Below are 13,392 nucleotides of genomic sequence, written 5' to 3' on the forward strand. Positions count from 1 at the left end.
CTTTTTAAAAGGGAAATTAAGAAATAAAAGAGGAGAGGGGTGTGAAACCATGGCAGCCCAATAAATCGTCCCCATTTAATAAATACGCTCTTGAACTCAGCTCGGGCAGATTACGTGAAGTGAGACAAACATTCTTATTTATAAAGAAAACTCTGATGAAGTCTTTTTTTAAACTGGCTTTCACTCAGCATCACATTATCACACACTGTAAACTGCTGTGTCCACTCACAGCAGCAGAATAAAGAGGTAGAGTGGTTTCTCATTATGCTTGTACTGTTTGTTTATCCCTTTCCTCCTGGAGGCTCTGACAGTTTCCCCAGGCTTGTATTTATTTTTTTAATTCTTGATGAGATTTCCTTTGCACTGCCCCAACTCTCACCACCCTTTCCTTTCCTTTTCTGAGTCCTCCTCCTCCACCCCTCCACCCCTGCGTCATTACGCGCTGACCGGTCAGACCTGCCTCCCTCCCTCCCTCCCTCCCTCCCTCTCTCGCTCCTTCCCCTCCCCTCCCCTCCCCTCCTTCTCTCCCTTGGTCTTTTTCTCAGGCTTTTTCCAGGCTTCATGTCATACCACGGCTAATTCCTGAAATTCCTGCCCTCCTCTCGCTTCAAACAAGCGGCTTCAGGAAGGAGACGAGGCAGCAGAAAACAAGCAAAGGAAGAAAAAAAAAATGCAGAGAGTCACTCTTTATTAAATCTAACTAGATATTGCTCTACCTGCCCGCCTGTCACACCGCTGACACAGTCTCACCAGGTAAGTTCCTACGAGGGTTTTAGAATTTGTTGGACTCTTGTTGCGCCTTTAACTTCTACTTCTGCCCGAGGTGAAACTTTGACTTTGTGGACTGTTGCAGATGTGAAGTGAGGCTCTGACTCTGCTTTCTCTCTCACTCATTCTCACTCATTGTTGCAGAGGACATTCCTCAAATATCTCACATGTCTCCGCGCGAATTCCTGCATTTTTTCCCTTTAATTCCAGCGGTGGAGTGACCGAGTGCGTGTGTGCGTGTGTGCGCGCTCTGACTTCCTGTGCGCCAGCCGGAACTTTTTCTCTCTCTCACTCTTTTTCTTTGATAGAATCACCGTCAGAGCCGAGCAGTCAAACATTAGCGCCTGTCTGGGTAAAGTTTTACACCGAGACACCGAGATCATTCCCGCTGTGTATTTATTAACTCGCCGGTTTAATTCGTCCGTGCGTCAACAAGTGTGAGCGGTGTGTGGAGGAGGCTTCAGCCGGTGACAGGCAGCACTGGACAGTCTGGTACATCAGTAAAACACCTGTTTTAAAGGCGCTTGATGTCATCAGTGATGGGAGAAGTATTCAGATTATTTTAAATGTAGTTAAAGTAAAATAAATACCACAATTGAACAAGTCAATGCTGCTGCTGCTGCACTCCGTGGCCACTTTGTCAGATACACCTGTATAATCTAATGCAATCCAGTGGAGCAGCTCTGCCACTCTACATTTAAGTAGACTATTGACAATTTCAACCAAAGCTGAGAATATATAACGTTGTAAGAGTGGAATTCATGGCAGAGCTGCTGTATCTGATTGTAATAGACTGTGCTGGTACCTAATAAAGTGACCTGTGAGTGTTTGTTGCTAGTGCCTATGGTGGTGCAGGAAGCATGCTGATGCTCTGAGTAATAACAAAAAACAATATATGTAAAAGTAAGCACAGAAAACTTTACCCAAGCATCAGCAAGTACGATCAAAATGTACTTAACATTTACAATGTCCCACTAAGCAGGTATATTGTCTTTGTTGTAGTTGTATATGAATTTAAGTTGAATTTTTTTACTTATTTTATGTTTTTAAAATCTTTAAAATGAATAATAACCACAAATGTCAGATGAATGTAGCGCAGTTCAAATATAGTTCCCTCTGAAATATGAAATACGGCGACATAGAGGACGCAAGAAAATGTAAATACTTAAGTGTAAGTAGCTCAAGAAGACACTCTTCACTACCACATATAATCAGAGCATTGTACATAGATTACCGCTTCTTCCTATGCAAAATATTGCAAATCTGCTATTATTATAGTATCTGTGTGTTAAGGTGATGACAGTTTTTTAATATAGTAGCTGGATAAAGTTCATTTTAACTGTAAACTATTTTATAGTTTAATTTAATGCACATACCTAAGTAGTTGTTTGTTTTGATCTTAATCTGCAAAGTTACTAATGCTGTCAGTTAATGTAGCTGAGTACACAGTTCAATACTTCCCTCTTATACATTGCACTCTTAGTGTAAAGCAGTAAAAAATGAAAATACAGTATATATAATATACAAATAGGCTGTATTATAATTGTACTTTCAAGCTGGTTGACTATAGTTTTAAACACTGGTGTTATGTACTGTATATTAAAGCCGTAACCTTCCTGCATACTTTAATACTTTTTGTTTCTGTTAATGTTAATTGTTCTGTTTATTATTTATTTAATCTTCTGAAAACCATCTCCTGTGTGTTTATATGTGTGTATTTCATTCCATAAAACGTGGTGAAACATTTGTCTGAGGTCATGTACAATAGGTGCATCACACACTGACGTACTGTGCTTGTTTTTGGGTTGAAAATCACAGAGGGCTAGGCTAGAAAAACATCACCACCTTTGGGTACAGTACAGTACAGTACAGTTCAACAGCTGCACAAACTACCAATGAGCACACTGCGCTGAATCTCTAAAAATGAAAGCTGAATCTTTATGAAGACGGATTTATTGATGGTTGTTTGAACCCCTAACCCTCCATTATATTTGACCTGTCTAATAACTAACTCGTTGGGTATTTCAATAGAGGAGACGAGGAGTTAAGAAGGCAGCATCGGGGTTGGAGATAGCTTAACACAGGGCGTGCTGCGGTGTGAGTGTGCATGTGTGTGTGCACTGTGATGTCCCGCAGGACAGCTGACAGGAGTGTTTTCCAGAGAGGCAACAGGTGGATTGGAGCAGGGTGACAGTGTGAGGAGTGGAGAGACGGGTGGGGTGGAGGTGGAGGGGTTAAAAACACACCTGTCAAAGCTCCATCTGAGGTGTCTGACAGCCAGAGGAGTTTAGGGTTTTTTTTTTTTTTTCCAGGCCTTGTCCCTTTTGTTTTCAAGGCTTAGGATTCACTGTTGTCTCAGACAGATGAATGATATTGTAACATGAACTCTAAGGTTGTGTTGCTTGTGCTGCACTAACGTGTGTGGCGGTTGGTGTGTGTGTGTGTGTGTGTGTGTGTGTGTGTGTGTGTGTGTGTGGGTGGTTGTGACTGGGCCTAGAGGTGGATGTGTATGCATTTGCGTGGGCGAATAAGTGGAGCAAGTAACAACGGAGGTAAAAAAAAAAAAGAGAAAAGTATGAAAAGGTGTTCGAGTGAGCAGGAATGTGTGTGTTTCAACCTTGTTTGGGAGTCAAAGTTTATGTTGTGCTGCCCTGAGACAGGTCTTTTTTTTTTTTTTTTTTTTGCTGTGCACATCCCACATAGCGATCATACCTCCTCCGCTCGAATGAGAGAAAGGAATAATGCCTCAGATATGAGCCTTGTAGAACAAAGACTTTATGCACCCCCCCTCCGCCCCATCTTTTCTACCAGCAGCGCTGTGCACCCACAGCTCTGTGCAGTGTGTATGACTGTGTTGTTCACTGATTCCAGCCACTCCGATGGATCTTTCTGTCTGCATTATCTGGGAAATGATCTGATAGGCCCTCTGTCCTCTTTGGCTCCAATGTTTTAGCTAACGACATCCAGGGAGGACAGAGGGTCAAGATTGTATCCTCTGTGGATGTCGTATCATAGAGAATTAGGCCTGTGGTTTTTATATGAAGGCAAAATTTCAGATTGTATAGTTTATAGAGGCTGCGTTTTTAATGCTATCTTTCTTTATTTAGCATTCCATCCAACAGTTTTTGGCCTTTTGAGGGACATTTCAAAGTTGCTATGGCAAAATCTTAGCAGACTGTTGCTTCTGCCAGTGGCTCAGAGTAGCTTTAATATAAAACTGTAGTATTTTCTTAAGTGTGCATAGTAGCTCAACATATCTATTATTACATGTTAATTGTTGTGTTGTGTCAGACCTTTGGAATTAACATATGTCACATTGGGCTTTAGGAAAAAGGCATTATGTACATTATTAATGTGTCTCTGTGTGTGTTCTTAGTAAAAACTCAACAAAACTACCCGTTCTCTCACTGCTTTTATTGCATAGTCTGATTCTAAACTGTGTATGGACAGCATGAGTTTACACACAAATACATTCACAAACGCATGCTCAAACATACACTCCACATCTTAGACAAAAATTGTGTATCTGTACTGATTTTCTGTTCTTTCAATTTAACCTTGATTAGTCAGTTACAAATACTTAACCAAGATGAAGTGTCAACTATTTAAAGAATCAGTTAGGTCACTTATAAAGAAAAAAGTTTTTAATCAAAGTTAACTGCACCTCTTTGAGGAAACAGGAAATTATGAATTGGCATCTTCCACTTTTCTGTGGTGGTAATAAAAATGTAATTGTAACCCTGCAGCCTGACACACAAATGCTGAAAAGAAAAAGTCAGAAGCTCAAACTCATTAGGACATCATCTGGGAATTGTTAATGATTACTGATATATTTTACATTGCACTGGAGAAGTCGTGGACGCACCGACAGACATTACGTTCACAGAGCCACACGAGTGTATCTAAACAATCTAACACACCCTCCCTGACGCAGACTAATGAGTTCAGGACCCTGTGTAACCTATTTACCCACCCACGTGGCTCACAGTGGTCCAGGGCAAAGGTGAAAAGCTCATGTCAGTGCTGTTCTTGTGGTGTTTCCCTCTGTTCTGGTGTGTATGTGGGTCAGGCTTCTTTTGCTGCTATACTGTGTGTGTATGTGATGAATTACATTAGTTATATTGTCTGAGTAAGTGTGTTTATATGTATAGGCCCCTCTTTGTTCAAGTGTGTTTTCTCCTCTTATCACTTTTTAGTGTTTAGGGCTAGGGGGCAGTCAGGATGTTATGTGGTCCCCTGATTGCGGCACCAGCTGGGAGATTATCCCGTTGAGCTGATCCAGGGAAGAGAGGCCTCGCTGAGGGTGAATCAGTGACTGCGCTGGGGGGATGAGGGATGGAGAGGGGTTGTTTTAAAGCAAGGCTTATCTTAATTAACCTCCTGGACACTTTAACAGTGGCTCAGAGCAGCACACTAATGTTTTATGACCTCCACAAATGTCACAGTTTAGCTAAAAGTTTCAAATCACCTTCACCTATAGTGGAAATATCACATTTGAGTAGTTTTGTGATTAATTTAATAGCATTAAGTTTTTTCTGTTGATTTTAGAGAAGCTGCTGGCTCACTGTCAAGTATGTGGTCAGCTCATAATCAATAACGATGTTTATTGCACTGTGAACCAACAGTTTGAGGTCATATGTGTGTGATTTAATTTAGAAAAGTCAGTTTTGTTGAAGGGAAAAATGTTGACTCTGAAGATTAGTAGATTTAACTGTGGTGTCACAAATTGTATTTTGCTGTTTTATGGTTTTTCTTGACTAAAATACACAACAACAATTTGAAATAATGATTGAGTTGTTCGTTTTGATTCTCTTATTACATTTTAAAATACTTCCACGAAGGCGTAGATGAATACATTAGATGTAAAGGCATTGATGGTGTCAGACATGTCTCACTTTCTACTTAGAAATTTTACAAGGCTTAATGATTATTTTTATAATTTTATACTCTGTAAAAGCACCGAGTTACTAAAGCCTTCACAGCCTCACAAGAGTAGACCTGTTAACTAGTTGATAATGCGCAATGTCACACCTACTTTAGGGTGGTGTCAGTTCAGATTTTCTTTTAGGGTCACATAAGAGCTCTGTGATTAGACTGTTACATATCATATGATGTCTGCAGATTCTTTAAATGAAATGAGCAACGTCATCTGTGTGTCAATTAATAATATCTTTTAGTTTTGGGCTGTCAGCTGTTTTGGTTATTAACCTATCAAGTAGTTAATTTATAAAACTGTAAAAAATGTCCATCATAGTTTCCTGGAATCCAAGATGAGATATTTAAACTGCTTGTTTCTTCTAACCAACAGTTAAAAATGTAAAAATATTTAATTTAGAATAATGTAAAACAGCAAATCTTCACATGTGAGAAGTTGGAGCCAGTATGTTTCCTACCCAAAAAAGAAAAAGCCCTAAATTGTGCCTCAAAACACAGACCCACATATATAATAAAAAAAATAAAATAATAATAATAATAATAATAATAATAATAATAATAATAATAATAATAATAATAATAATAAATAAATGACTTCTTGTACTTCTTTCACTTGAGAAATACTTGAAAATGTGAATGTGTGTTTATCATGTCTGGTCTATGAAGTGTCTGTTAGTACACTGGACTTTTGTTTGTGTGGGCATGACTTCATCTTATCCATGTGTCTTTTTGTGTATACACACGTGTGAGGGAGAGAAGATAGATGGGAGAATAGCCCACAGGCTGGCCGGACGCTTTACAGGAAGCATTGTGGAACATCGGGGGGCTCAGAGGAAGAGTGGGGTGGGAGGGGGACTGGCTAGAAAGTCTTACTCACTCCTTACAACTCACTCATTAGATCACTTGGGGTCCTTCTCAACTGACCACTGCACTGGCTTCGCATTAACACGCACACAATCATTTTTGGGATTAGAACTGACGTAATGGTTGCTGCTTTTCTTTTTGTTGCCCTAAATGGACATGGACGTCTCTCTCATGGTGGCAGGAAAATCGTCAGTGACAAACACAAAGGCCTGTTTGTACTGAGTCATGAGTTTGTGAGTTCTTTCTTCACCATGTCTTGCCAACTGTGCCCATTTCCATTTTTCTCCTGCACGTCCGCTGAGAGGAAGAGGTGGAGCAGATGTGTCTCTATACGCACTTTGTGCACATCCTAAACAAATTGGTGTGCATAGAAAACAGGATATGGATCTGTTGCGAGATGTTTTACCTAAATTCAAAACACTTGTCTATGGATCTCTCGGCTTTTCTGCCACAAACAACCACTGGAATGTCAAGTTAATCTTTTAAATTAGCCGGCTGGTTATTGTAATACTCCCACCCACCCAAAACAACGCACAAAACACACTGGTTAGAATCTTAGCTGAAGGTCTATAAGTTTAATAATAACAAAGTCAGTTACTGTACAGGCTGATAAAGAAATGGGCAATCTAAAAAGCCCTCTGGCCTTAATATCCTGGTGTGATCCTCCTTGGCATGTGTGTCTGAGGATGGTGATCCCAGTTTAATGTGTGTCCTCATTTGTTGACTTTAGGCTGATTCTGCACCTCTCTTTCCCTCAATGCTAGGTTCCACTTTGCTTTTTATTTTCATGCTGGCGCTAATCTAATAAATGATTTGAGTTGCTTTTTCCAACTCAGGATTAGCAGCTATGAGCCTGGTGTGATTATGTAGTTCACCATGAGCTTCATGTAAATGCCCAGCTGTAGCAGCTAGGTTGCTAATGAATGGTCTGCAATGGTTGTGAGCAAGAGGTCTGGGAAGTTTGTGTTTAAAGCGGTGAACATTTTCATGATTAGTTTTGACATAAGTGTATTAATCATTTCAAAGGAAAGAAAGTCATACTAACAATAGCATGATTCCTCTCTTTAGGTAGTCTTTTCTGCATTGTCCCTTCGATAGCTCAGTTGGTAGAGCGGAGGACTGTAGAGGCATCGCAGCTGAAATCCTTAGGTCGCTGGTTCAAATCCGGCTCGAAGGAGACATGTTTTTTTGGTGGTAGAGCAGTCGTTTATGAACGATTCCCGGTTCCTCCTTCCTGCTTGTCAATGTGTCCTTGGACAAGACACCCTGTAGTAGCGCTGATATGTACTGTCTGGCAGCTGTCCAACCACAATTTCCCCAAGGGGACCAATAAAGTATGTCATTAATCATTGTTATGAAATTAAAATAAATGAAAATGTTCCAGAAATAAGCAGAAAACAGCTCCTCTGACTGGTTAGACGAGTTAGCCTCTAAAACTTTATTAACATTTAATACTGTCCTATACATTTTAACATTCATGTCTTGTTTCCTAGGACTGGCTTGTCACATCCAGAATCCTCATCATCATCTTCATCATCATCACACCTGCGGATTTCACACAGACGGGCTTCCTTCTTCTCCTTCTGCTGTCAACCCCCCTACCCCTGACCTACACCCACTGCTCTGTGGTCCTCTTTTTGTTATCCCACCACGTCTGCAGAGTGGGTGCCAGCTCCCTCCCCCAGGGGTGGGAGTGAGGAGCTAGGGGATGGACTTGACAAACCCCTGGAGAATGATGCGGAGGGTGTGTGGAGCCCCGACATCGAGCAGAGCTTCCAAGAGGCCTTGGCCATCTACCCTCCCTGTGGCCGCAGGAAGATCATCCTCTCTGACGAGGGCAAGATGTACGGTACGCCCAACCTTATCGTGATTTCTGTACCTTAAATTCAAGCAAATCAGGAAATGATCCATAATCTTTAGCTGTAGTAGGGGAGTTCCAGTTTCATTTTAAACCATAAATGATTAATTAATATTCAATGGGGTGACTGACACAGCTGGTAGAACAGTCATCCATGAATCTCATGACCACATGTCCAAAGTGTTCTTGGAGAACACTGAAACCCTGTACTCGTACTGTCACACCATTATATGCAGCTTTCCAACATTAATTTCTCATTAAGAATCAATAAAGTATATTATTATTATTGTTTCTACCACATCATCAAAACATGTTTTATCCAAACAACACATGAATCAACATCAACTATATTTGAAAACTCCATAAAGCACGATCCAAGTCACACAGTTCTTTTGTAGCTTGTGTTCAGCTCTCTGTGGATATCCAAGTCAAACACTGAATTTACTAAAGGCTTTAAGTCACACTTTACTACATTTACGCAATAACTCAGATCTTTATTAACCTGGTAGACGTGATGTGAAGCATTACCAGTGTTTAATTGTTCAGATTGTATTTAATTTGTGAGACCTTTGCTATTGAGATATGTTGGTTTGGACTTGGGACATGACTCAGGAACTCTTGTAACTTTCATCAATGGTGCTTAGTTAACAAATGAACCCAGAAGCTCTATGATCTCTGTACTAAGAGCATTTTAAGCTTTTATACATACTGCATATACTGTGCATTAAATCTTTAACTTAAAATATTATTATTTATTTGTGCTGAAATATTTCTTTTAGAAGGACACAAAGTTACAAGCAAACATGTGAACATACAAAGATAAACCCACATCTGCAGTGTTGTGAAGCATAAAGGAACAGATATTTGCTTCCAAATACTTTCCACTATAAACTGTACTTAATGTGGTCAGACAATTTGTTTCACATACTCCCACACACACATACACACCCGTTCACCAGCACTCCTCATGTTCATGTTTCAGATCACTCCTGTTTCCTGCACAGCTGTGAGCTCCACTTGGTGCCGTAACATACAGTATGATGACATGATGTGTCAGGAGCAGGCGCACACATTCTCATCACTCATTCTTCTACACACAAACAACTAATATCCAACTAACAATATCCCTCTCATGCATATCTGTGCAGCTTCTATCAGAAACTCATATTTGGCAAAAGATGAAAATAATTCAGAAGTAACGCAAAATAGCAAATCTGTCCAGCCTTTTATAATTAATAACATTTAAAAATGCGTAGAAAATAAATGTAACCATCCCATCCTCATCACTATTCACATAGTACAATCAGAGACACCGTGCTGTCCATCACACCTTGCCCCATCATATCTCTGGCTGTCATAGTGGAAAACACTTGATTGTATTCCTGTTACCATATTAGCTCCAAAATGCTGATCACAAACAGGTTTAGTAAAAAGTAAAAGTGAGACTTAACCTTTAAAACCTTTCCACATTCACAGTATCTTGACCAGATATCACCTTGTCCTTTGGACTACAGACTTTCTGTTGTACCCTCTTGCATTTAATAATGGAGAAACGTAAAGGCAAAATTTGTACTGCAGGTCTTTGCTTAGCAGATATTTGGGTAATGTCTTTGCCAAACAGATGTTTGAAAGGTGAGACATCTTGCTGAAAGATGTTTGGTGACAGATGGCCTGGTGATGTGTGCTACTATTCGTCTTTTTGAGAGTGGATCTTGCTGGTGGAAAACAGTGTGCATGGAAGTAGTGGTGCAATCTGACAGCCTCTGTCATCGCCTTGTTTTGTCACTGTGCCAGACAGCTCCTTTAACTGTTAGCTCTGCCTAGTCTAGCTTAGCCACCTATTGAGGTCATGGCCATCCTCTGATCAACACTTAAACCCTTATAAAGCCTGTAATAATAGTTGGAGGGGGCACAGAGGGAGAGAGGAGCAGATGGGTCATTCTGTGGGGCTGGACGGGTAAAGGTGGTAGCATTGGGGATTGGCAAGGCACCAAGGTGCCCCATCCTCCCTGTGGGGGTCAGGGGCAGGTGATGCGTGCCAGGGAGCGCGTTGGCCCGCCAGGAATGGCATGTGCGCTTAGGAGCCTGGGGGTTCAAGGCAGCTCGACTGTAACCCTAAACCAGAATAGACGTTTACCCTTTGAGCGCCTGAAGGGGAGGAGGAGGGTTGGACAAATAAACACCAAGGTGGGCAGTGGTGTCCATCAGAGCTTACACCTGTCCCCAGGATGTGTATATGTGTGTGTGTTTCTGAGAGAGAAAAGGTAAAGACTGTGTCTTTATTCTAACTTCATCTGCTCCTCTGCCATTTTCTTTGACATCTCTTTGTCCTCTGCTTCTCTTTGTCCTTTAGGAGTAACCTCTTCTCCCCTGTCAGTTAGTCCACCCGCCTTTTAGTTCACTTCCAGCTGTTCTCTGACAGCCTTTCTGCAAATCCAAATTTATGACTTGAGAAATACAGCTAGACTGAGCCTATGCTTGGCCTGCTTTGAGCCCATCACCCCTCAATAGCCCAACCAGCCCTTCCCTCAGAGCCCCAGAAGCTCTACAGTCCTCCCCCTTTATCACCATTCCTGGGGTCACGCATGGACAACAACTCAAGTCATTCAAGCAACCACAATCAATGCAAAGCCTTTTTGAAGCTCTTTAGTGTTGTTAATGCTGTTAAAGCGCTGATGGGTGGCCTTAAATCAGGTAGCCAAATCAAATATCAGCTGACAATATCTTTGAAGGCATACATGAAATGGTGAAGTGATGACTTTGTAGTTATAGAAATCTTGTTTAGTCTCCTTACAGGATAAATATGGAAACATAGACAAAACAAACTCCTAGCAAAAAAAGTATGTCTGTTGGCTGAAAGCAACATACTCCGAATTTTAGGCCGAATTCCCCTTCTGAGGAATGAATGCCATTCTTTGCTAAACAATATGATATTGAGTCTCTGAGTAGCAAAACAGAAGGAATGTGTTCAGATCACCTCATCCATTGTAAATTCCTAAATTGTATGGAATGTTTTTACCCCATATTTCACATGTATTCATGACATTTCTTTCCCATAATGCTCCGCATAGCGCTGACCCTCATGCCCATTACTCAACAGACCTATTAGCTCGCTTATTAGGGATGGTGTCACGGATATTGCGGTGGTTATGTGCTCTAGTGGTAATTCGACATGCATCTGCCAAGGAAAACATTTCCTGCCTGTGCATCTCTCAGCGAGAGACGTGCCCTGTGGTCTGACTGAAGACCTCATGCTGCAATAATGGAAAAACAGTCACAAATTTGTAGTGCAGTGGAAACCAATGGACTGATGGTTCTCACTAGAACAATACAGCACTGGAAATATGATTGTCTTCCCTGTATAGCTGCTGCCACAGAACTGCCATTTTAATTTATGTCGCACTTGAGCAACTGTAATTGTTTTAGTTCATGATGTCGCCTCAGCTACATTAAACCTTGAATTACATCAGATTTTATGCAGCTGTTTTCTCTTACAACATTTCCAAACATCTGCGAGTGTGAAAAAAAAAAACATTTGCTTGTGTTAGTGAAGTGGATAATGTCAACAAAACTTCCCTAAGTAGTGGCATGTTTTTCAGTTCAGAACAAAGAATAGCCACACAATGAATCATGCTCCCACTGAGCTTCGCTTGTGCAACATGTCAACCCATTGTTGATTTTGTCTAGCGATGCAAATATGTTTTCATTAAGTGATCTGCATCAGAAATGTGATCTAAAGATCAGCGGAAAGCAAGAACGAGTTCTCACCCAAGTCCAAACTTTGGCACTGAAATGGGAGATTCAAAGGTGACCCTGACCTGATGAACTTTGAAGCAGCCTCTGGTGGCTCATTGAGTAAAGAAAGAAAAACCAGAGAACACAAAACTGTCTCTGCCGTATTCACACATAATCAGGTTTTTAACCTGCTTTTTAAAAGAGTGCATGGTAAAAAAAAGCTGCTCACAATGAAAGGGGCAGAGCTGAATGACTGCATGATACTCCGAATAATTTATCACCTTGTTTTTAAAGTCTCACATGGCTGCAAGGTTCCTTATTCTTCATTTGGACGAAGAAAAAGCACTATTGCCTTAAACATAAATAGATGTTTGTCTTCCTAGGCACCAACCCAACATATAACAGATAATGTTAGACTTGTTTTTCAATGAAAAGTGAAACTGTAGTAACAAACATCATACTGCCATTTACACTTAAATTCGGGTAACATTCCCTCAAAAACCACCACATCATTCAATCATTTATTGGAATAAACTTGTACAACATTTGGCATAGTTAGCGAAGCTACTGCTGTATATCATATTTTTCTTTATCAGCACTGCATTCGTGGGAAAATTGATATGTATGTATGAGTGTTCAGCCTCCATGATGTGCTCCCTTTGGGAGAGTATTCCTGGGTGAGAGGTCACATGAGGAGAAGAACCTGAACCTCCCACCATTTGGTCCCGAGATAGCCCTTCAGGCTCTCATGGGATTTGATGCTTTCGAGGGTTTTCGAGGAAACCCCCTACTGATGATGAACTCCTAAGATCTGCTGCTTCCATCTCGGTCAATTTCCCAGTAGCTCTCTACTGTGTATACCACGTCATAACCAGTGAGGCATAGTGAGCAATGACAGACATGTAACTGAGCTGTCACTTTATCTAGACATCTCAGATCAGCCAGGTTAAAGACAGACCCATCCACACGTAATTAACATACGTTAAACCTCAGCCAACCTACCCTGATATAAATCTCTGTGACTGCAAAGACACTGATTGTGGTAATGTAACATAACATCTGTTACGTATAGCATCAAATCCCATGTTAAATATACTCCACTGCTAGAAATACTACACTGTATCAGACAGCAGTGCAGCTGGTTACCATGCTGACAAGTGCAGGACTGAGTGTAAGAGTCACACGGAGAGGAAGTTGTGTTTTAGCAAGTCTCAATGACATGTAAAAGAGGC

The 13,392-nt window shown here is 40.9% G+C and overlaps 1 protein-coding gene and 1 non-coding gene across 4 annotated transcripts in view; both read left to right on the top strand.

The window, feature by feature from the left end:
* The first annotated feature begins 530 nt into the window (after nt 1-530).
* The window catches only part of LOC113166398 (transcriptional enhancer factor TEF-3), a 31,850-nt gene continuing 18,988 nt past the window's right edge, over nt 531-13,392 (top strand). For 2 of the 3 annotated variants that reach the window (XM_026366506.1, XM_026366507.1), the window contains exons 1-2: nt 531-753; nt 8,061-8,416. In XM_026366506.1, the coding sequence (XP_026222291.1) occupies nt 8,410-8,416 (7 nt within the window). In that variant the 5' untranslated portion in view covers nt 531-753; nt 8,061-8,409. Of the gene's footprint in view, nt 754-8,060; nt 8,417-13,392 lie in introns of those variants that run through there. The other variant, XM_026366508.1, reaches the window with a different exon arrangement.
* Nucleotides 7,656-7,744, top strand: trnay-gua. The gene is given in 2 exon segments: nt 7,656-7,692; nt 7,709-7,744. It is a non-coding gene; the product is annotated as a tRNA-Tyr (tRNA).

Source organism: Anabas testudineus, chromosome 6 (assembly GCF_900324465.2).
Source record: "Anabas testudineus chromosome 6, fAnaTes1.2, whole genome shotgun sequence".
Taxonomy (NCBI): Eukaryota; Metazoa; Chordata; class Actinopteri; order Anabantiformes; family Anabantidae; genus Anabas; species Anabas testudineus.